At 38.7% G+C, this 23,625-nt stretch overlaps 1 protein-coding gene across 7 annotated transcripts in view; it reads right to left on the reverse strand.

Moving 5' to 3' along the window:
* TMPRSS12 (transmembrane serine protease 12) overlaps positions 1–23,625 on the reverse strand; it is a 176,212-nt gene that overhangs the window by 108,494 nt on the left and 44,093 nt on the right. For 6 of the 7 annotated variants that reach the window (XR_004538664.1, XM_033935877.1, XM_033935876.1 and 3 more), the window contains exon 3: positions 5,982–6,247. Coding sequence is in view for 6 of the 7 variants with exons in the window: in XM_033935877.1 (XP_033791768.1) it covers positions 5,982–6,247 (266 nt within the window). In the remaining variant the exon portion in view is untranslated. The remainder of the gene's footprint in view (positions 1–5,981; positions 6,248–23,625) is intronic. The other variant, XM_033935878.1, reaches the window with a different exon arrangement.

Genomic DNA, 23,625 nt, shown 5'->3' on the forward strand with positions numbered 1-23,625 from the left:
CTTGGCACCAACTGCCAGTTTCACTAGTGGCCAGATCGGGAGCCCTTTCCAGCAGGGCACCTAGCATCATCTACACCCCTCCCCTGTTCCAGCAGGGGAGAGAACTACAGGAGGAGCAGCGCTGACAGTGCTCGGCACCAACTGCCAGTTTCACTAGTGGCCAGATCGGGAGTCCTTTCCAGCAGGGCACCTAGCATCATCTACACTCCTCCCCCATTCCAGCAGGGGAGAGAACTACGGGAGGAGCAGCGCTGACGGTGCTCGGCACCAAAGGCCAGATCGGGAGCCCTTTCCATCAGGGCACCCGACACCATCTTCACTCCTCCCCCATTCCGAAGGGTCTACCTCTGAGGATCTCGCATCATGTGCGGCAGCAGTGGAGATTACCTTGCCAGAGATGTCGCCTGTTCTTGGAGGAAACTCGGGACCCAGATGATAGCCATCGGAACTGGGGTTAACGGCAGTTAAAGAATAGAATCGGTTGAAGTGAATTGGAGTGGAGATGGAGGTGGGTATGGAGAGGGATAGGGATATGATGTATTACGGAAAGGCATTTAAGATCTGGTGTTAAATGATCATAATAATTACAAGTCAAAGATCTTGATGCTTTTTTGGAGTGTTTCTGTTTCTCTATATGCTTATTTTTATCTCTATTTTGTTTACTTTAATTATTATTTTAATTCTATCTTTAAATTATTTATTCATTACTTGTTGGAATATTTCATTTCTATCTCTATCTCTACCTCTGTCTTTTTATTTTATTTTTCATACTGTTTCTTCAGGTACTTTAGTTAGATTGTGAGCCTTTGGGACAGTTAGGGAATTTCCAAGTACCTATCTTATTTATTTAGTTTTTATTTATTGTATCTTTAATGCATCATTTTTGTAAACCGCTTAGAAACCTCACGGTTATTAGCGGTATATAAGAATTAAATTAAATTTTTCATGCCACCTCCCTCAGATCTATAGCAGAAACACAAAATAATAACACGTGGCCTCAGAATCTAAATGCTTGCTCAGCATCTTTAGGTCTAACCCCCTCCAGCATGATATCTTGCATTTGAGGGGATGGGACCAGTAGATGCCCAGGGAACACATGGGCTTTGATTTCTGACATTGCTATTGTCTTTCTGTCATTCTCTCTTCCCATACTGATATTCACTTTGCTCGTCTAGAGAGAGGAGGTGACTTGTACCATTAAGCAGCTTTTTGTCAGCCATGCTCAATTGTAGCTATGCCCCTGCTCTTATAACTGAAGTTATTATTACCAAAAACAAGATCTTCCAGGTCAGGTACTTCAGCTGAAAGTATTAGGCAGTGTGAGGAAGTAGATGATAAAGGAATGAACACTTCTTCAAGGAGGGCATAGTGTAGCTGCCCAACAGCAGGGGGCACTAAACTGCCACAGAAGGTCCTGAGTCAAAGGGGCTGGCTCAGAGGGAAGGAAACTTAAATGCCCTGAGAGAGAGTAGAACTAGTGAGGTCTCATAGTATGAAATCTCTAGAAAGGGAGGGCCTGAGGGCAAGAATCCTCCCAGCATGTCTTGTTAGCTGCAATACCTGGGGAAGTGGAGTGCCTTCAGTAGATGTTATCCTGAGTTGTGTGACGAAGGGGGTTCCAATAAGGGAGAAGTTTCTTGAAACCTAAGTTACGAAACTGAGATGTGACTGTTTTAATCTTTGAGAGATGCATTTGGGACAAGGTGCAAGGCCCTGATTCATGAGGAAAAACATGTGAAATGTGAAACCTGTCAGGGACAGTACGTTGTTCCAAAAAAAAAAAAAAAAAATTTAAGACATGACCTCCACAAGTCTAGTTTTATTCTATGTCTGGCCACTGTTAATTGTGCCAAATTATAAGCCCTTTGGTGAACATAGAGATTGCTCAACAATTTTTAATTTAACACATAAAATGCAAATATAAAATTTATATTAATTTTTCATCTAAACCTGAATTGTAAACAAATGCATGTGGAAAAAAGTTAAAATACATATTGTGATACTTACAGCTGAAAATAGGCTTGTTGGACTAATAATTTATTATGTATCATTTAATGTTCAATGATGACTGGTAACTAATACCATTATTCCACAGTAAATACATAATGTTTGTTATGCGTGAATGCTGAATGGTAGTTCTACATTCATTCAGTATTCATCAGTGTGGCTTTGGAACAAGCTGGATAGGTCTTTCTGCTGAGCAACTGGTACAACTGGAGTTTTAGGCCTCCTTCCCAGCGCATCCTGTGATGCGCTGGGAGTGGCTTAAGACTCCAATTGGCAGGGGCTTTAGGTATCTGGCCAATCGGAGTCTTAGGCCACTCCCAGTGCATCCTATGGGAGGGGACTTAGGCGTCAGGGTGGGGGATCATGGGGTCAGCGTCAGGAGGGAATGGGCATCCCTCCTGTCTTGGACTGGGTCAGGAGGGTTTGCCATTGCAGCAGGAGGAATTGGGCACTCCTCCTGCCATAGACAGTTGGAGGAGACTTTGTAGATTCTGTCAGGAGGGAGTGGGCATTCCTCCCGCTGGCTGACTTTGTGGGGGGGGATGGGTTCCCTTCTGTGGCCGCTAAACTGATCGTGGCAGGGAGATTCCCTTGCCGCAAATAGCTCAGTGGCAAAGTGATTCTCTAATCAGCGCCTGTGACATAGACGCTGGTTAGAGAATCAGGGTAGTTATATGAGGTTAGGTGTCTGTCAGGACAGACGCGATTCTATATAGGATGAATGTATGCAATTGTCAAAAGCTGCTTAGGTGGCTGCTTAGGCTGGGCATCCTATAGAGAATCAGGCCCTAAATGCATACATATAACAACTGAAATAAATGAATGTGAATGGCTATATATGTCAAATGGAGTTTTTTTCAGACCTATGGGCTTTATAAAATTTATTTATAAATTGAGGAGCCACACATATTGAGGCCTGTTTTTTCTACTACTACTATTATTAATTAGTTCTATAGCACTGCCAGAAGCAGTGCTGTACAGAGCTACAAAGAAGACAGTCCCTGCTAAAAAGAGTTTACAATCTAAACAGACAAGACAGACAAACAGGATGTCATGGATACAGGAAGGGGAATGATTAATCTGCTAGCTGGGTTGGTGGGCAGTGGGGAATAGGGTTATGGATTGAAGGCTATATCAAAAAGGTGGGTTTTCAGTCTGCTTTTTAAACAAGGTAAGGTAAGGGGCTTAGCAGATAAAATTGAGTAATTTATTCCAGGCATAGGGGGCAACTAGATGAAAGGACTAAAGTCTAGAATTGGCAGTGAAGCAGAAAGATACAGCTAAGAACAGCTTATCTGAGGAACAGACAGAGTTCTCAGGAAGGTGTATAAAGAGAGAGGAGAGATATTGAGGGGCAGCAGAATGAACACACTTGTAGATCAGCAATAGGAGCTTGAACTGTAAGCAAAGACAGATAGGGAGCCAGTGGAGTTATTTAGATGGGCGACATGAGTGTAGCGAGGTTGGTAGAAAATGAGTCGTGTAGCAGAGTTTTTCAGAGATTGCAAAGGGGGAGAGGCGGAACTGCAGGAGACCAGTTAGAAGTAGATTGCAGTAATCTAAGGCATGTAGTTACAAGGGTGTGGAAAAGGGTACGGGTAGTGTGATCAGAGAGGAATGGGCAAATTTTGGTGGTGTTGTAGAGATAGAAGCTAAAGGCCCTAGCAATTTGTTGGATGTGTGTAGAAAATGAGAGGTCGGAATCGAAGACGACTCCAAGATTTCGAGCAGAGGAGACTGGAATGATGACAGTATTATTTACTCAGATGGAGAAAAGAGGAGGAGGAGGAGCAGAAGGTTTAGGAGGAAAGAGGAACAGCTCAGTCTTAGACATATTTAATTTCAGATGAGGGCAGGACATCAAGGCAGCAATGTAGTAGGCTTGGCTGAAGACAGAGATTGTGCAGTTTCTTTCTCTGTAATTTCAGAGAAGGAAGAAAAGTCAGCGGTAGTTGATTGAGGGAGAAGTGTGGGACCAGGCAAGAGGAGTTTCCTGAGTTGTTTGGGTGAAGGATGAAAGGGTGATGTGAGTTTGAAGTTCAGGAAAGTGAATGGTGGGTAGGGGAGAAGGATGTGACTTTGTAATGGATTCAAGGGTGATCTTGTGGACCTTGTCATGGAAGTAATCAGCTATAGTCGGGGGAAAGAGAGAGGGGGGGTGTCAGAGGTGGGGGCGCTTTGAGGAGGGAGTTCAGTGTGGCAAAGAGATGATGGTGCTGGAAGAAAGGGAGTTAGTTGGATGTAATAGTCTTGTTTGACCCATGTAAGTGCAGAATTAAAGGAGGTCAGCATAAATTTAAATTGAAGAAAGTCGGCATGTGTGCGAGATTTGAGCCAAAGGCACGCGGCACAGCAGATACAGGAACGGATACTGGGAGTGAGCCAAGATTGTGGTATGCCTGACAAAGCGTGGAACAGGGGGAGCAAGGGTGTCCAGAGCAGAGGAGAGAATAGAGTTGTACGACAAGACAACCTCATGAACAGACTTGGATAACTTAGTGAATGCAAGGAGAGGTGAAACAGTGGTTGACAGCGTGGAAGGATTGATGGCTTGAAGATTTCAAAACCTGTTGGAGGTGTTTTTCTCCATTGTATGTGATTTTCCATTGTTTCAGTATGTTTAGCAAAAGTATGTCCCAATAATACCTTTCATAGCAGTACGTTAATTAAGTTTTTCTTTAATTGTTACTTCCAAACATCTGTATCCAATAGTATTTAGTTTAATTTCAATCTTGCCCACTTGATATAGTAACTTCAAACAAGTATGTTAGGTGTTTCATTTATGGAATTTGCTACTATTGACAATCCAAAATAAAGTGAGTTTTCAAAATATATCCTTGAAGTGTTATAGAATCAACTTTAGTATTACTTTTTAATGTTTAATTCCCAATCTGAGCAAGCAGGTCAAGGCTGTTTACACAATTAGTAGTATGTATAAGCTTGAAATCTTTTGGAGGTACATAGGGACAGATTCTGTAATTGGGTGCCTAAAAAGATAGGCATCTACAATTAGGTGCCTGTTTCATGTCAATCACAATTAAGCACCCATTACAGAATTGTGGCTAACTAAAACATAGGCGCTTATAATATAAGCCAAGGTTTTAAAAATCTACATTATAGGTGCCTAAGTACTTTACAGAATCGTGCCTAATGGTGCCTAAGTCTTTCTCTGCCCCTAAGCACGCCTACTTTGGAGTTAAGCACCTCTCTTATGTAGAATCGTGTCTAAGAAGATAGGCGCCTATCATCCAATTAATTTATATTTTTTTCAATTATGAGCTTATTAAAGCTCATAATTGAAGCCAATATACTAATTAACCCCCCTTTTACTAAACTGCGATAGCAGTTATTAGCTTAGGGAGCCACACTGAATGCTCTGCACTGCTCCCAACGCTCATAGGAACTCTATGAGCGTCGGGAGCAGCACAGAGCATTCAGCATGGCTTCCTAAGCTAATAACTGCTATTGTGGTTTAGTAAAAAAAAAAAAGGTGGGGGAGTTAAGTTAGGTGCCTAACTCACTTATTTGGCACCTATATTTAGGTGCCTTTTACAGAATTTCCTTCTATGCGCATTTCTTCCTTGGTGTACACACACCCACTCCATCCCAGCACAATCACCATTTCTCCTCAACACCCAATGCTGCTCTCTCTCTCTAGCATCCTATTCGCCTCTCATCCCTAGCCCTCTCACTGTCCTTTCCACCCAGTTGCTGCTCCATCTCTCCTCTTCATGACCATGTTACTATCTCCCATGTTCTAAAGATGTTTCTTCCTCCTCCTCCTCCTGCTTGGAGCTCTCATCAGGGCGAAAGATACTGCCCCAAAGACTATTATACTAGCCATAAAACTTCACTGAGTGGATTTTCAAAACTGTGATATTGACAAAGACCTTAAAATACCAAACCTTAGGTAAAAATATGCTGACAGTAAAGATCATGCCAATTACCAAAAGAAATGCACTACAAATATTTACCTCCATGTGATCTTGATCCCCAGCCAGATACAAAGCATTGTTTATCAAGGTTGATGTCTGTGAAGTTATGTTGCAAGCAGATGGGCTGGATATAGTCACTGTAAGTTACTGGGCTCTTCAGCTGAAGTAATGTGATATCATTATCCATAGTTAAATTGGAATACTTTGGATTAACGATGATCCTTTTAATCCTTTTTATTTTAACTGACCTAGTTCGTTGCCGTAAATTAACAATTCCAAAGACAGCTCTCCATCTTAATGGATAGCTGGAAAAAACAAACAAACTTAAATGATCAAGAATTCACATTTTAGCTTTTAATTTTGCATCAACACCAAGGCAGCAGGAGTAGTAGTCTAATGATTAATGTAGTGGGCTGAGAACCTGGGGAATTGGGCTGAATTCACACTGTGGCTCCTTGTGACTCTGGGCAAGACACTTAACCCTCCATTGCAACAGATACAAAAACTTAGATTGTGAGCCCACTATGGACATAGAAAATACTTGCTTATAATTATTATAATTATATTTTTTTAAAGGTGAACTGCTTTGGTTGTATCAAAGGTGTATATCAAATCCACGATCCTTAACCTTTACAATTAGGCACCATTACAGAATTGTGCCTAACTAAAACTTAGGCGCCTATAGGCATATCGCCAATGGCCAATCCCATCAAGTTTATGATGCTCCTAAATTCACCAATCTTTACAGAAAGAAGATCCCAAACTGCATCTCCAGCACCACAGTCAAGTCACTTCTCAGCCTTTTAGTTAAGATTCAAGTTAAAGATTTAAGCCACTGTTTTTCAACCATCAATCCGCGGACCAGTGTCGGTCTGCAAAAAAATCTTGCCGGACCGTGAAGGATTCAGGTCCCTGCTGCAACAAAAGGTGTCAGTGTCAGCTGACATGCAACTTCCTGTTGCTGTCGCTATGCTGGGACTCCTGCCTTCCACCACCGGGATTCCTGCTGCGTATGCCTCCTGCTCCTGCCTTTGTCTCTGCACCCCCAGACCAGCAGCAGCAGCTCTGTGTGCTTTTAACTTTGGCACACAGCTGCCCCTAAGCAGTAGTTTAGCCGCGGTTTCATGAGGCAGCCTCTGGGCCTTTGGTAGGCCGGCCCACATCGCATCATTGAAGCGGGCTGGCCTACCAAAGGCCCCGAGGCTGCCTCATGAAACCGCGGCTAAACTACTGCTTAAAGGCAGCTTTGTGCCGAAGTTAAAAGCACACAGAGCTGCCGCTAGCCTAAAGAGAGGAAACATTTGCTGGAGAGGGAAGGAAGAAGGGGTACAACTGGGCAAGGGAGGGGATGGGGGTACTGCTGGACAGGGGGGAAGGGAAGAGAGTTACTGTTGGATAAGGGGAGGAGGAAAGGGAGAAGGGGTACTGCTGGACAGAGGAGGAGAAAAATTGGAAAGAAACAGCTGGCAGGGAAGGATTCAAGATGGAATGGAGAAATAAGATGAGGGAAAAGGGAGATACAGAGGAATGAGAAAGTAGAGAAAGATTGATGCTGGGAAGGGGGTCAGATGAGAAATAAGGAGAGAGGGCCATAGATGCTAGATCTGGTGTAGGAGAGATAAAAATGAAGAGAGCAGAATGAATCATGTAAAAAGGAGAGAGGGGGCACAGGCTGGATGGAAAGGGGAGAGGGGCATAGAAAGAAGGCAGATACCATATGGAAGGGGGAGAGGGCAGACATTGGATGGAAGAGGCAGATGCTGGATGGAAGAGAGTGAAAAGAAGATGAAAGCAGAAATCAGAGACAACAAAAGGTAGAAAAAATAATTTTATTTTTATCTTATGATTAGAATATATCAGATTTGAAATATGTATCCTGCTAGAGCTGATGTTAGATATAACTAGGGAGTGCAAAGCCCAGGCAGTACTTCTTTAGCTTTCAGCTGGCTTAGGGCTCTCTCTGACTAGGGGGCAGTTGCCCTAGTTGCACTCCCCTAACACTATTCCTGTCATGTGTGACTGTGGTATTCTGTTAGCATGATATTTGTGTAGCATTCTGTAAAAATTTGGCTTATTCAGTTTTCTTGATAGTAGAGGGGATATATGTGAAGGGGAGGGGAGACGGGGTTTTTGTTGATCCTTGCCCTGTATTATTTGTATTTCTAAAATGACAATTGTACAGAATATTGTTTCTTTTTATATTTTAATAAAATATGTTCAATATAAAATCATAACTATTTGAGGCTTGTGCGGATGAGATCAGATGGTTTTCGGGACCGAGCTTGCGGGGACGGGGTGGCAATGGGGTTTTAAAAAATTTCAGTCTTAGTAGTTTGCTGGTCCACTAAATAATTATTTTATTTCCGCTGGTTCATAGGTGTAAAAAGGTTGAAGAACACTGATTTAAGCTATTAGCAAAGGTACCACCTTCTGTATTTTTTAATGAGACTTGAGCAATATGGCATTCAAAGCTGACATTCAAAGTGATGGGCATTGGAGTGACTTGCCCAGGGTCACAAGGAGCAGCATTGGGATTTGATCGCACAACCTCTAGGTGCAGAGGCAGCATCTCTACCAGTTAGCCACACTTTGGAGAGGTTAACATCTTGCCCACTAGAGACATGAATTTGTTGGGGTTAATATTTCAAACAATTGATGAGCTCAAAAAAAAAAAAAATCTAATTTTACTTGGCTGTTTTATCCAAATTTTGAGCTAAACTTAATTGGCAAGGTTTGGAACTGCTATATCTAGCTGGGTAAAATTTGACTGGCAAGATTTAGGACTGCCATTTGTAAGTCTGGTACAACATAACTGAACTGGTTAGTTCTGCTGTTCTATAAAGAAATATAGAGACACTTTTAATGCAAATTTTTTAGCACTATCCAATTTAGTTACACAGTAGGAAGTATGCTACAAAGATGGGGGAAGAGAGAATTTTCAGATTAGATTGCCACCAAAAATAAGATCATTCAGTTCAGGTACGTCAAGGACAGGTATCTAGTGTCTCAAAAGCTGAGTAAGGACAACATTTACATAACATAACAGTAGCCATACTGAGACAGTCCATAAGAACATGAGAATAGCCTTACTGTGTCAGACTAATGGTCCATCAAGCCCAGTAGCCTGTTCTCACAGTGGCCAATACAGGTCACTAGTACCTGGCCAAAACCCAAGGAGTAGCAATATTCCATGCTACCGATCCAGGCTGCTTTCTACGATAGGAAATTTCGACCATTGTTGCGTAGTGCTTGTTCTTATAAACACTTTAGAACTCAATTGAAAACTTATCTTTTTTCAAAGTATCTTGCGAATTTAAACTAAATGATACATAGGTTATGTTATTAATCTTTTGTTAACCACGTTGAACTTACAGTTATGCGGTTTATAAGTACGATGTTATATTATGTTATGTTATGGTCATCAATCCCAGTATCCTGTTTTCAACAGTGGCCAACCCAGGTCACAAGTACATTGATGAGCAATGAGAGTTGGGTTGGCATGGGAAAGTCGCTTGCCCCTCCTTCCCCCCGATGCACCAGCAACACTACACCATTTAAGGTGATGCACCTAGGGGGCGTTGCTTGGAGGCGCAGCCAGATGGTCGGGTGAAGATCGAGCTCTGCAATTACAAGCTTTATGAAAGAAATTTTAAGCTACTAAATAAGTTTTTTTTTTTTAGTGATAATTGGAGGTTCAGTTTCAGTAATGGCTTCGAGAGCAAACTGTCAAAAAATGAAGTGGCTGGCACAGGATCGGATAGTGCTAAAAGATCAAAGATAGATCCCGTGACTCCTTCTAAAGTGCCGTTGCCCAAAGAAGATAACGGTGACATTTTTGCTCAGCTGAAACTAATTACTGATATAGTTTCAGACAATGCTCAAAAGCTGAAAGAGGTGAAGGATGAAGTCAGAAACCTCACAGCATGCATGGAACAGATTGAATTAAAAATAGATCAAATGGAAAAAAGAACAACTGCAAATGAAACTGAAATAAGGAAATGCAAATCAAATAGAGAGAAAGTGGATATTCTCTCTAAAGAGTTGGAGGATTGTATTAACAGGGGGAAACGGAACAACTTAAGAATTATTGGGCTCCTGGAGGGAGTTGAAAATAATGATGCCATCTCTTTCCTTGAACACTTTCTCCCAAAGATCCTGCCTCTCAAATCAAAATATCCATTAGAATTTGAGAGGGCTCATAGGATCCCTAAAAGAAGAAATGGCAAGGATCTGAGGCCACGTCCGCTGATTTTTAAACTTTTAAGGCATCAGCAAGTCATGGAAATCATACGGCTTGCAAAAGAAAATAGGAATTTGAAATGTCAGGATTCAAAAATTCACATAGTGCCAGATTTTGCTAAGACCACCGCTGAAAAAAGGAAAAAATTACTTGATTTACGGCCTCAAATGAGACATCTATGGGCCAAATTTGGCTTGCTATACCCTGCTATAATGAGGGTTACTTATGCCAATAAGACATTGAGTTTTGAGAATCCTGAAAAGTTAAAGGATTTTTTGGAAACATGTGAACAACTGATGTTGTCATAAAAAGGAGAAAAGGAAGTGTCACTCGCTTTTAATATTGTCTTTATTTCATTGATTTTTATAATTTTATTTAAACATGACAGAGAATGATATGTAAGAAATTGTGTGGAATGAATGGTGGAATCTTTTTTGAATTAACTGTAATAACCGTCCTGGAGGCACAGCACTATTAGATAAAATTCTTTATAGAATTCTTGAAAAGAAGGCTCGTGAAGTTATGCAAAGTAGATGGTCTTCTAAGGCTTATAAATTCTATCTACTAACTATTCCACACTTGGTCCGATAATATAAGCTTGCGCCATATTAATGAGCTTATAAGTTCTGGACTGTTAATTTGTAATACCTTCAGTAATAAAAGAAAAGGTTTTCATGTGGTAAGATGACAAGGCAAGGTATAGCATTTATAATATTGGCTCGGGCTCTTAAGATTTGCATAATCTTAGATGACAAAAGGAGTCTTTGGATTCAGTATGGGCAGACAGTCGGGTTCTTAGTAGATTACAATTTGAAGATTAGAATATTCTTCTTACTTTGAGCCCGTGTCCAGCAATCCTTCTTCATAAAGCTATGCTTAAAAGTACTGGATTCATCCAAATGTGTGTTGTCAACGCTATTCAGAAATATCGCTACAACCTCCTAAAGAGTTTTATCGGTTTTAGTCATCGTTGTGAAAGGCTGCAGAGTATTTGACTTTCTCATGGAGTTTGAAGCTCGTGACCTAATGGCAGCTACTTAGAATTCTTTTGTAAACTTTTTGACAACGTGACATGCAGGATTATCTATGCTAATGGTTTCAACCCCGGTCAACTACTGTTCTTCCGGGTTATGGGAAACACGGAAGCAGTTCATACGCCAGAGAAAAACCAACTCTAACGGGATTGATCATCGGCTGCAAGATATGAGAAGCTGGGAGTGAGCTACCTAATTCTTCTTGAAGTCATATATCTATGGGATATACATGCTGATGTCGTGTTCTAATACGTGAATCTGCTTCTGAGGTCATGGGTTTCCAATATGTATCAGGCTGCTTTTACATCTTGCGGATTCCTAATCTGGATTTACAATGCAGTCTTACATATAAAGTTATTAAAACTACCTAACTCATAGGAAAACTGGTTTTTCCAGGCCTGTTGGTTGGTTCTTAGGTCTTCCCTTCCTTGTCTTCTTGCTGCGATCTTACAAGAAGGTTAATTCTGTTATATACAGGACTAGTGAAACAGATATTACCTTCTTTGTGTAGCTTGACGAGTGGATATACTGATAAAAGTTTGTCAGGCTATTATCAGCTTAGCCCTGAAACTACTATGAAGAGCTTCACGTAAAAAAGATTTTTGCATGGTTAAAATATTTTCTCATATACTTTTATTTGCGATTTTGAAAATAAATCTGCTCCAGGAATGTGTATTCAGAGATGAAATTTCTGTTTAGATTCATACCTAGTAGGATTATAATTGTTTTAAAATTTATTTTAGTGATTTATATTCTTTATTGATGAGTATATTTTTATTTTTTATTTATTATTTCAAGATTTATTATTATATATAAGAGGATTTAATATAATATTCAGATTTAATAAATTTTTAAAGCTAAAAGGGAGAAAGATAGGTACAACTTATAAAAGCTTATGTTAGTTAATAATTATATTAGAAGATATTTAATCCTGGGATTCCACTTTTAAGGTATAAATAATTAGTATTAATTAATTGAGTATAAAATATGATTGATTGGGGTATGATAAGAGTAGACATGATTACCTTTTTAAGTATATCATTATTATTGTCACTGTTTAATATGAAATAATAGATGTTGGTGAAATTAGTTGGGGCTTTATAAAATAGTTTGGGTGGTTTTATATTAATATTTTATCTCATTTCGTTTAAGTACTTTTTTGATGAAATTTTTGAGGTGATGGAAATTTATGATTTGAGAATTTTTTATCGTAATTTATATAATTGTATTGATGCAATTTGCACTTATGGTACTATATTAATTTTTTTTGCAGGATTAAATTATATTTATATATATAAAATGGTCATAGGTTAATATTATTTATTTAAGATATGTAATGATATTCTATTCTTAGAAAATATGAATTCTTAATGGTCTCTTTTATTTGTTTTATTATTAATACTGGTATCTGCTAAAGGATGTATATCAAGGTTTGGTTAATAATGTATAATCTATGTCTCAAATTACTGTTTTTTAGTGGCTTATTATACAGGTATAATTAGTTTTAAATTTAAGCTTGTGAGGAGTTTTTCATCACCTGATATCAAATGTGCGTTTCCAAGTTTTCACTATTAAATGGGGGTGGGGTGGGGGGTATAGGGAGGGATGGGGATTAAGGGGTAAGGTTCAGGATCAAAAACTTAAATCAAGGAAAATAGTGTCTATTCATGAGTTTCGGAATAATTTGAATCATTTATTTTTGAAGTATTATTTTGCTTATAAATTTTATGATGGCTTTTAAAATCTTCTCTCTGAATGTTAATGGCCTCAATCATCAGATTAAAAGAAAAAAAACATTAGCTTTTTTGAAAAAACAGAATGCTGACATCTTCTTCATACAAGAGACTCATCTGTCTATTGCAGATTCAAAAAAACTGGAAGGGGGTTGGATGAAACAATGTTTTTTTGCCCCTGCAGTTGGGAAAAAAGCAGGGGTAGCTATTCTTGTTAATAAAAAATGTACAGCTAATTTTCAACTAGTAGGTTCAGATCCAATGGGTACATGTGGATATGAGTATGGGAAATAATGCCCTGGCTTTGTTTAACGTATATGCCCCTAGTTCGAATCAAAATGAATTTTTTAAAACATTACAACAATTGTTACTCCCACTGGCTGCTTCTAAAGTAGTTGTAGCTAGGGATTTCAACACTGTTATGGATCCTTTAATGGATAAAAAAAACCATGTAAAAATATAAAATCATTAGGGTTAGATAATTTGGTGTACTCATGTGATTTAAAAGATATTTGGCATATACTTCATTTTAATGATCAGGAATTTTCCTTTTGTTCACATGTTCATAAGTCTTTTTCAAGAATTGATTATATTTTTGTTTCAACTCAAATAGTTCAACAAGTGATTAAAGGTTCTATAGACCCAATTATATTATCTGATCATGCGGGTGTATGGATTGAATTTTATTTGGATCAACAAGAGTATAGTAGATCTATTTGGAGATTTGATAATATAGTGCTTGTAGATACAAAATTCCTGGAAGAATTTCAAGTAAAAATTAATGAATTTTTTCAATATAATTTATCAGACAAAACTTCCATGGAAAATATATGGGATGCCTTTAAGGCTACTATGAGAGGTAATATTATTTCATACTCTGCTTATATTAGAAAACAAATTAAAAAGCAATATTCTGATTTAGAAAAAGAAATTAAATATTTGGAATCTAAACTGATTGGTAAATGGGAGCATGACACTTTACAGGCTCTTTCAAAAGCAAAAGGTAAACACAATGAATTATCTTCGAATTTGATAAGGAAAGATTTATTTTCTCAACAAACTGTATTATGGAAACTCAAATAAGGCGGGCAGATTATTGGCAAATTACCTTAAAGCAAAGAAAAGAAGGACAAAAATTATAGCAATAAAAGATGAGAAAGGAATTATGCATAACCAAATTGGAAATATTTTAAGTCAATTTCTAAATTTTTATAAAGACCTATATTCTTCTGAGCCTTATGATGATAGGGAAAAAGATGGTTTAGAATTTTTAAACTTAATTATTGGTCCGAAGGTTCCTGAACATATAAAAAGAAGTATGGATGAGCCTATATCACTAAAAGAATTAGAAACAGCACTGAAGTCTCTTAGAGTTGGATCCGCTCCAGGTGATGATGGTTTTACAGTAGAATTTTACAAAGCATTTCAAATTTCCCTATTACCTCATTTGCTAAATTTATATCAGTCCCAATTAAATAAGGGTTGCATTACAGGTACTATGGCTGAATCATTAACAATTGTTTTGCCAAAGCCAAACAGAGATCCCACTTTGGTTTCAAACTACAGACCTATTTCATTGATAAATGTTGATGGAAAACTTTTGGCTACGATATTGGCTTTACGTTTAGCCAAGGCTCTTCCTTTTAATATTGATATGCATCAAACAGGATTCGTTGCTAAGAGACATTCCTCTAATAATCCCAGATTGGCGTTTCATATGTTAAATTTAACCAAGGAAATGGTTGATCCAACTTTTTCTGTATCTTTAGATGCGGAGAAAGCTTTTGATCGGGTTGAATTGACTTTCATGTATCAAGCATTAGATTGATTTGGTATAGGTTCAGGATTTATACAAATGATTCAGGCATTGTAAAGCTCCCCTTCTGCAAGATTGTACATTAATAATAATTTATCTGATTGTTTTAATTTGCGGAGAGGGGCTAGACAAGGCTGTCCTCTATCTCCTTTGCTTTTTGATACTGTATTAGAACCCTTGTTATTAGCCATTCAACAAGCAAAGGGGATACAAGGTATTCTCTATTCTGATAGGGATTATAAAGTTTCAGCATATGCAGATGATATTCTGCTTTATTTGAGAAATCCAGGAACTACCATTCCATGTTTGTTAGAGTTGATTTGGAAAATTTTCAGGTTATAAAATAAATTGGAGCAAATCAGAAATTCTTCCTCTTAATGTGCACTGTACTAAAGGATTGTTTGATTCCTTCTCATTTATATGGAAAGAAGATGGCTTAAAATATTTAGGTATTATGATTAAAAATACTCTGGAAGACACATTGAAAGAGAATGAAAAACTTTTATTAAAAAAGTAACAGAATTGTGTGAGCAATGGAATCCTTTACATCTTTCTTGGTGGGGAAGAGTTCAAACAATTAAAATGATGATTTTGCCTGTAGTTTGTTATCAAATGAGTATGATACCAGTTTTCTTTCAAGGGTCCTTTTATAAAAAACTAAATAGTATTCTTACAAAATTTGTTTGGCTGGGTAAAATGCCTAGAATTGCTTTAGTATCTTTACAAAAGCCAATTGAGGAGGGTGGGGTAAATTTTCCAAACTTTTATAGGTATCATCAAGCCTATATTTTATGCCAGGGTACGTATTGGGTCCTCCCAGAACTCATGGATAATGCCCCGGATTGGTTGTATTTGGAGTGGCGTCTCTTGTTTCCTTTACATTTAGTTCATGTTCTCGGTATCAAAATGCCTAGGAAATATAAAGAGAACAGCATATTAATTAAGAACATAAGAATATAAGAAAAGCCTTCACCGGATCAGACCGAGGTCCATCCAGTCCGGTGATCCGCACACCCGGCGGCCCATTTAGGTACTCCTGATTGGAGACCCAGATATACCGTAGCCCTCAATATGATTTGCAAGAAGGTGTGCATCCAACTTGCGCTTGAATCCCAGAACAGTAATCTCTGTCACAACATCCTCCGGGAGAGCATTCCAAATTCCCAGTACACGCTGTGTGAAAAAGAACTTCCTGACATTCGTCCTGAACCTGCTACCACTCAGTTTCAGTCTGTGACCTCTTGTCCGTGTCACCTCCGAAAAAGTTAGTAATGCTTCTTCTTGATCTATTTTATCAAATCCCTTTATTAATTTAAAAGTCTCTATTAAATCCCCTCTCAGTCTTCTCTGCTCGAGGGTAAACAGTCCCAATTTCCTAAGGCGCTCTTTGTAGCTCAAATTCTCCAATCCCTTGACAAGTTTCGTGGCTCGCCTCTGTACCCTCTCCAGCAGAATTATATCTTTCTTGAGGTATGTTTACCAGTGTTGTACACAGTATTCCAATTGCGGTCTGACCATTGCTCTATAAAGTGGCATTATTACATCTTCCGATCTACTCGTGATCCCCTTCTTAATCATGCCCAACATCCGGTTAGCTTTCTTCGCTACTGCCGCGCATTGTGCCGAAGGCTTTAAGGTTCTGTCAATCAGTACCCCCAAATCTCTTTCCTGTTCGCATTTTGCTAATGTCGCCCCCAACATCTTATACTTGTGTTCTTTGTTTTTTTTTCCTAGATGCATCACCTTGCATTTGTTTATGTTAAAATTAATCTGCCACTTTGTTGCCCATGCTTCCAGCTTGTTCAGATCCTTCTGGAGTTCCTCGCAGTCCCTTTGAGAGTCAACCGCCTGACATAGTTTTGTATCGTCTGCAAACTTTATTATATTGCAAGTTGTTTCCTCTTTCAGATCGTTTATAAAAATATTGAACAAGATGGGCCCATGAACCGAGCCCTGGGGCACGCCGCTAGTCACCCTCTCCCAGTCCGAGAATTTCCCATTTATGGTAACCCTCTGCATTCTGTTCTCCAACCACTTGCCGATCCATCTGTGCACTTCTCCTCCTACTCCATGGCTTACTAGTTTCTTCATAAGCCTTGCATGTGGAACCTTGTCAAACGCTTTCTGGAAGTCCAAGTAAACTATGTCCACTGAATCTCCACTATCCACTTGTTTGTTCACTTTCTCAAAGAATTGTAGTAAATTTGTCAAACATGACTTCCCTTTCCTGAATCCGTGTTGACTAGCCCTTATTAGGTTGTGATCCTCCAAATGTTGTACAATGTTGTCTTTAATCAGTGTTTCAATTATCTTCCCAGGAACCGAAGTGAGGCTCACAGATCGATAGTTTCCTGGATCACCTCTTGATCCTTTTTTGAAAATTGGGATAACATTTGCTATCCTCCAGTCTTCTGGTATTTGCCCGGTTCTAATTGACATATTAGCCACAGATTGTAGCAATTCACCAATTTCGACCTTAAGTTCCTTTAATACTCTCGGGTGAATTCCATCCGGTCCAGGGGATTTGTCGCTTTTCAGTTTGTCAATCTGAAAGTATATCATGTCCAACGTCACATTTACTGTTGTGAGGCTTTCTTCTATGCCTCCGGTGAATATCTTTCCTGTGTCTGGCACTGTTGAAATGTCCTCATTTGTGAAGACAGAGGCAAAGAATGAATTTAACCTATCGGCAACCTGTTTATCCTCTTTAATTGACCCTTTCTTTCCTTGGTCGTCGAGAGGGCCCACTGTCTCTCTTGCTGGTTTCTTACCTTTTATATATCTAAAAAAGGGCTTGAAATTTTTGGTTTCCTGTGCTATCTTTTCTTCATAGACTTTTTTGGCATCTCTTACCACTTTATGACACTTTTTCTGGTCCATTTTGTGACAGTTCCAGGCCTTTAATGTTTTTTCTCGTTTCAATTTTTTAAACGAATTCCTATTCCAATATGTAAATCAACAAATCAATCTTTATGGATAAACTCCAAGATTCAAATTGGCGGATCTCAAATCCTATGGAAGCATTGGATTATTGCAGGTATACGTACTCTAAATGATGTTATTTCAAATGGTAACCTGCTTGAGTTTTCACAGTTGCAACATAGATTTGGTTTTAATAAATCACAAAGTTTTAAATGGCTGCAACAGAAGCAGGCCATTCAGGTAGGGTTCCCTGAATGGAAAACTATTAATAATCAATATAGTCTGGAGTTCCTATGCTTTCAGGCGGACTTCCTGGGACACCAGGCCGCACAGTGGTATAAATTATTATTGGGATTATTATTGAATAAAAAACCAAAGACTGGTCTTAGAGACATTTGGAGCATTGAGATCAAGCATCAAATTTCTGCGTCTCAATGGCCACGAATTTGGTCTTGGAGAATGAGATGTACAGTGTCCGCATCTATGAGCCAAACTTGGTTCTTTTTGTTACATAGCGCTTTTTGGACCCCAGTTCGTTTACAAAAGTTAGATAGCTCTAGGTCTAATAGATGCTGGCACTGTAATCTGGAAGTGGGGACATTGGATCATTTAATATTTTACTGTACCTGCATTATGATTTTTTGGAAATCAATTTGGTCTCAAATAAATTGTCTATTAGAAAACCATGTAGCACTATCTTATGATACTATTCTGTTCGGCATGTCAATGAGAACAAAAAGTCAAATATCATCAAGTAATAAACTTTTATTGATAATGACAGGAGTCGCCATGCAACATATTACCAATAACTGGAAAAATTATACTAATCTTAGCTATTCATTCTGGTGGAATTCCTTATGTCACATATATAAGATGGAAAGAGTAATTGCTTTGCAGAAAGGGAATTATAATAATTTTATAAAGATCTGGGGGCCATTGGCAAACTATTGTAATGAGTAGACATCATTTTTCATTGATAATATTTTTTTTACTTAGGGGGTTGGTATGAAATTGTATTGCATAATTAAGATTATAATAATTATATGATATGTTCGTTTAAGTTAATTGAGGAGGGGTGGGAGGGAAGGGATTACATTTTTGTATTTATGATGATAAGAGAAAGAATTTCAAGTGTTTTGTAAAAGTTTTCAAGGATGTAATTTTGTGCACTTGTTGTGAGATTTAAAATTAATAAACAGTTTACAAAAAAAAATAAGGTGATGCACCTAGCAGTACATTGCCACTCAGCATGATGCCTAAGGTGTGCTTCTTAGCATGCTTCTTTGCGCAGTTCCATAAAATACAGTACTGCAGATCTAACCCACTTCTCTGGATAGACCTACAAATCTTCGCCAATTGCCAAAAGGTGAAGTGATCAAGAAAACCAATATTATCCAACATAACCAATACTATCCACAAACCACCACAACACCCAGATATTTCTAAGTAACAACTCCACACCACAAAAAGAGTAGCATCTTTTAGTAGAGCTTTTTCTGGAAGCAAGCAAGATTTGGGAGACACCCTCAGACAGATCCAAGGATTCAAATTCTATGTCCTCAACATAGGCCAAAGACTGGTGGTTAGGATGCAGAAGAGAGCCCTCATTCTGTGTGATGATGAATGGAAAACACTCCAGCCTCCATGATTCTTTGGAGGGAACCAAATCTGTCTTGGCCAATAAGGAGTGTTTAGGATCATGGTTCCACAATCTTGCTTGATTTTCAGCAGTCTTCTTTATGAGAAATATTGGAGACCTGTCCCCCAATTGAGGACAATGGCTAGCCTGCTGTGTGATCTGAGCCTGGAAAAGAACTGGGGGACCTTGCTGTTGAGATGAATTGCAAACATATCCACTGAGAGATGCCCCATTCTATGAAGATCTTGAAGGCCATGCCCATGTTGAGCAACCATTTGTGTAGTCATAAAACCCTGCTAAGCCTGCCTGCCAGGCTGTTATCTTTTCCTGCAAGATAGGTGGCTCAGAGGACTATTCTGTGAAGAAGCGTCCAATGCCACATCTACACAGCCTCCTGATACAAGTAGTAGGAGCCCCTACACTCCTGCTTGTTCATATAAAATATGGCAACCTGGTTGTCTGTCTGATTGAGAATAGTTTGATTCTGAAGCTGATCTCTGAAAGCCTTTAGAGCATTCCAAATAGCCCTTAGGCCCAGGAGGTTGATGTGGAGAACCTTCTCATGAATCAACCATAGCCCCTAGGTATGAAGCCCATATACATGAGCTCCCCATTCTAAGCTGGATGCATTTGTGGTTAACACCTTCTGAGGAGGTGAAATTTGGAATACGAGTCCCAGGGTCAGATTTGATTGAATTGTCCACCAGAGAAGAGACTGATTCAGTTTTGCAGGGATCTGGGCGACATCTGCTATATTCCCAGTTCCCTGAGACAACTAGGAAGCTAGGGTCCACTGAGCCACTCTCAAATGGAGATGTCCCTGTGGGTGTGACATGCACAGCGGAGGCCATGTGGTTCTTCAATCTCACATTTAGAATTAGAAGCTGAATTAAATTTTATCAAGTTAGTATGAGAAAACTGTAATGTAGTCTGGCTAGGTTTTATAGATTGTAAGTTTCTGATACTTTTTAATATGGACTAATGTGACTGATTGCAATATTTCATGGTGTATCTGTGTCCTATTCTATTTTAATTGGTGTTCCTTTCTTATTTCTTTTACTATTTTGTAAATCATCAAGTCCTAAACAAACATAACTATGTGCCAAGCTGTGACCTGCTTGCAGCTTCACACCTGTGAGGCCAGTCATTAAGGTCTCTGCCCTCGCTTGGACAATGTATTGAGCAGGGTGCCTATGTACTCCAGGAAGCAGGTGGGTAGTGGCATAGCGAGGTGACGGGGCGGATTGCCCTGGGTGCCAGCACTTCTCCTCCTCTCTATCTACCTACCTCTTCAAATCTTTACCGGTAGCCAGCAGCATCTCCTACCTGCTGCTTGTGCTGGCCTCAGCTCTCCTTCTGACATCATTTTGAATCTGGAAAAAACTACTGGGTTGTGGGTTATTGGTTCTTCTAATTCACCATCTGTTGCTCCTTGTTTGCATTCTCAGCTCATTCAACTTTTGAATACTATGAAGTATCATGGGGTTCAATTAGATTCAGTGCTGACATTTCATCTACAATTAATCTCCGTGGTGAAATCTTGGGTTTTTTTCTCATTACATAGGATTCGTTCTATTCATTCTTATATTGATATACCTTGATGCGAATCTCTCATTTATACTCTGGTCACTTCTAAAATAGACTATTGTAACATTGTTTATACTGAGCTTCCGTCAGTAGTCATCAAAAATTATAAACTGTACACAACACTGATATCGGAATTCTTACTAATGCTCACAGATATCACCATTTGTCTCCTCTTTTTAAAGAATTTAATTGAATTCCTGTGAAATTTTGTTTAATGCATAAGGTCCTAACCTTAGCATTCAAAGCTTTACATTCAGGTCAACCTGATTACTTAGCAAAGCTTCTAGTATCATACAGACCAACTTGGAGCTTATGTTCAACTACTGCCCATCAATTGACTTTATCTTCAGTTCACCTGGTTAAGTTAGCATCAGTCCACAATTCAGCCTTTTTTTTCTTCGTTCCACCTCTATGAAACTCCCTTCCCAGTGAAATACGGTGTGAATTCTCTTATCCTAGGCTTAGGTTTTTAAAAGATTCCTATCTTTTTGGCTTAACATTCCCTTAAGTATCCTAATCCAGGGAGGATAATGTTTTTGCTGCAATTACCAGACTTGAATCCCTCTTTTTCTTCTTATTTATTGTCCTTATGTATAATGGTGTTCCATTCCTAATTAACTTTTTGTAAACTGCACTGTTAATTGCGAAGAGCGGTCTAAAAATACTAATAAACATAAAAATATACCGTATTTCCCTATATATAGGCCGCAGCTTATACATGGGTTTTACAAACCCGTGTATGGGGTGCGGACTAGTTATATGGGGCGGCCTATGTATGGACTTTACATCATCCCCCACCCCCAGTACCTTTATCGGAGCCCCCTGGACAGTGGACGGTGAATCTACAGCGGTGCAGGGCAGCTGCAATCTCTTCGGCATCTGGCCTGCCACCGCACTGCTTGCTGAGTGACTGGTGTCAGTTCTCGCGAATCCCGCGGGAGCTGACATCTGCCATTCAGCGAGTGGTGCGAGGGCAGGCAGGATGCCGAAGAGATCGAAGTTGCCCTGCACCGCTAGAGATTTGCCGTACACTGTCCAGGGGGCTCTGATAAAGGTACCAGGGGTGGTGGGGATGATGTTAAAAGGCAGGGGAGGTACCAGAAGATAAGCTGCGGCTAATACCATGGGGCGGCTTATCTTCTGGTTTTTAAACATAGGCCGCCCTTTTCTGTGGCCTATATATGGGTGCGGCCTATATGCAGGGAAATAAGGTAGTGCTACCATACATATGCAGTGCTGTACATCAAAACATAGAAGAGATAGTCCCTGCTCAAAAGAGCTTACAATCTAGTAAAGACAGACAAACTAGACAAGAAAATGCATCAATGCACAATTCTCAGGTGGGAAAATTGCAGAGGAAATGATAAGACAGATATTGATGCTAGAAGGTGGATTGGAGTTTAGAATTGAAAACATCTTCAAAGAAGTGGGCTTTGAGTCTGGATTTGAATGCTGCCAGAGACAGGGCTATGGGAACTGATGTGTGGCCAAAAGGCAGAACACAGTACTGATAGTGGAATTTCCCTATTCGAAATATGAAATGCTTCCTGTAGCTGGGAAGTATTGAAATGTTGGTGTACATACATCCTTATTTCTCTCTGAGAAGAAAGGAGAGGACATACCTTTCAGAGAGGAAAGGAGACAGGATATTTCTCTGGGTAAGTATACATTATTTAGCTTTGAGCTTTGCTAATTTGGCGGATAAAAGCTAAACTGTAGGTACCTTTATAAAGATAGTTTTAGATCTTAAAAAAGCAAACTTTACTTAACTAGTTTCCATAGAGTAAAAGCCTGCTATAGTTTTTAAACTTGCTTTCTGCTAGAGATAGTCTCTGGCAGGCAGGGTCTGGCTTAGTCTGCATTTCCTCCCACCCACTCCACACCCACCCATCCCTAGCTCATTTCCTTTACTTATAGTCTTAATTTAAGTAGCCAATTATCCTACTTAGGACAACAGGTGAACAGGTTATTACATATTCTTTTTTTTTTTTTCCATTATTTTTTATTTTCTAATTTTTCATAAAGTGTACATAATAATAAATTACAATTGATAAATGCATATTATCACTTTTATATCTAATACATTATATATCTGAATTTGATTTTCCCCCTCACCCTCCCCCCTCCCTTTCATTACTTTAATATAATATTTTAATTTTCAAATTTTTATAAAAAGTATACAACATATTAGAATACAATTGATAAATATTCAATAACTTTTTTATATCTAATACAATATAATCTAAACAAATTTTGTCCCATTTCCCTCCCCCCACCCTTTTATTACCTTTTATTCATACGTTATATTTTGTATAATATATTATAACATACTATGTATAAATTAATTTTTCTTACCCCCCCTTTATGTGTGTCATAAAAAAAGATCCTTAAAAGAAGAAAAGAAGAAGAAAACATCATATTATTTATTCATTACAGTATTTTGTCAATGGCCCCCATATTTTTATAAATTTAGTATATGTCCCCTTTTGTATTGCTATTGTTCTTTCCATTTTAAAAATATGACATATTGTATTCCACCAAAATGTGTAATTTAGGTTGTTGTAATTTTTCCAATTGTTAGTTATATGCTGAATGGCAACCCCTGTCATAATTAATAAAAGCTTATTATTTTCTGGTGAAATTTGACTTTTTATTCTCATCATTGTTCCAAATAAAATTGTATCATATGATATTGTAATATGATTTTCCATT

This window comes from Geotrypetes seraphini, chromosome 3, assembly GCF_902459505.1.
Source record: "Geotrypetes seraphini chromosome 3, aGeoSer1.1, whole genome shotgun sequence".
NCBI lineage: Eukaryota > Metazoa > Chordata > Amphibia > Gymnophiona > Dermophiidae > Geotrypetes > Geotrypetes seraphini.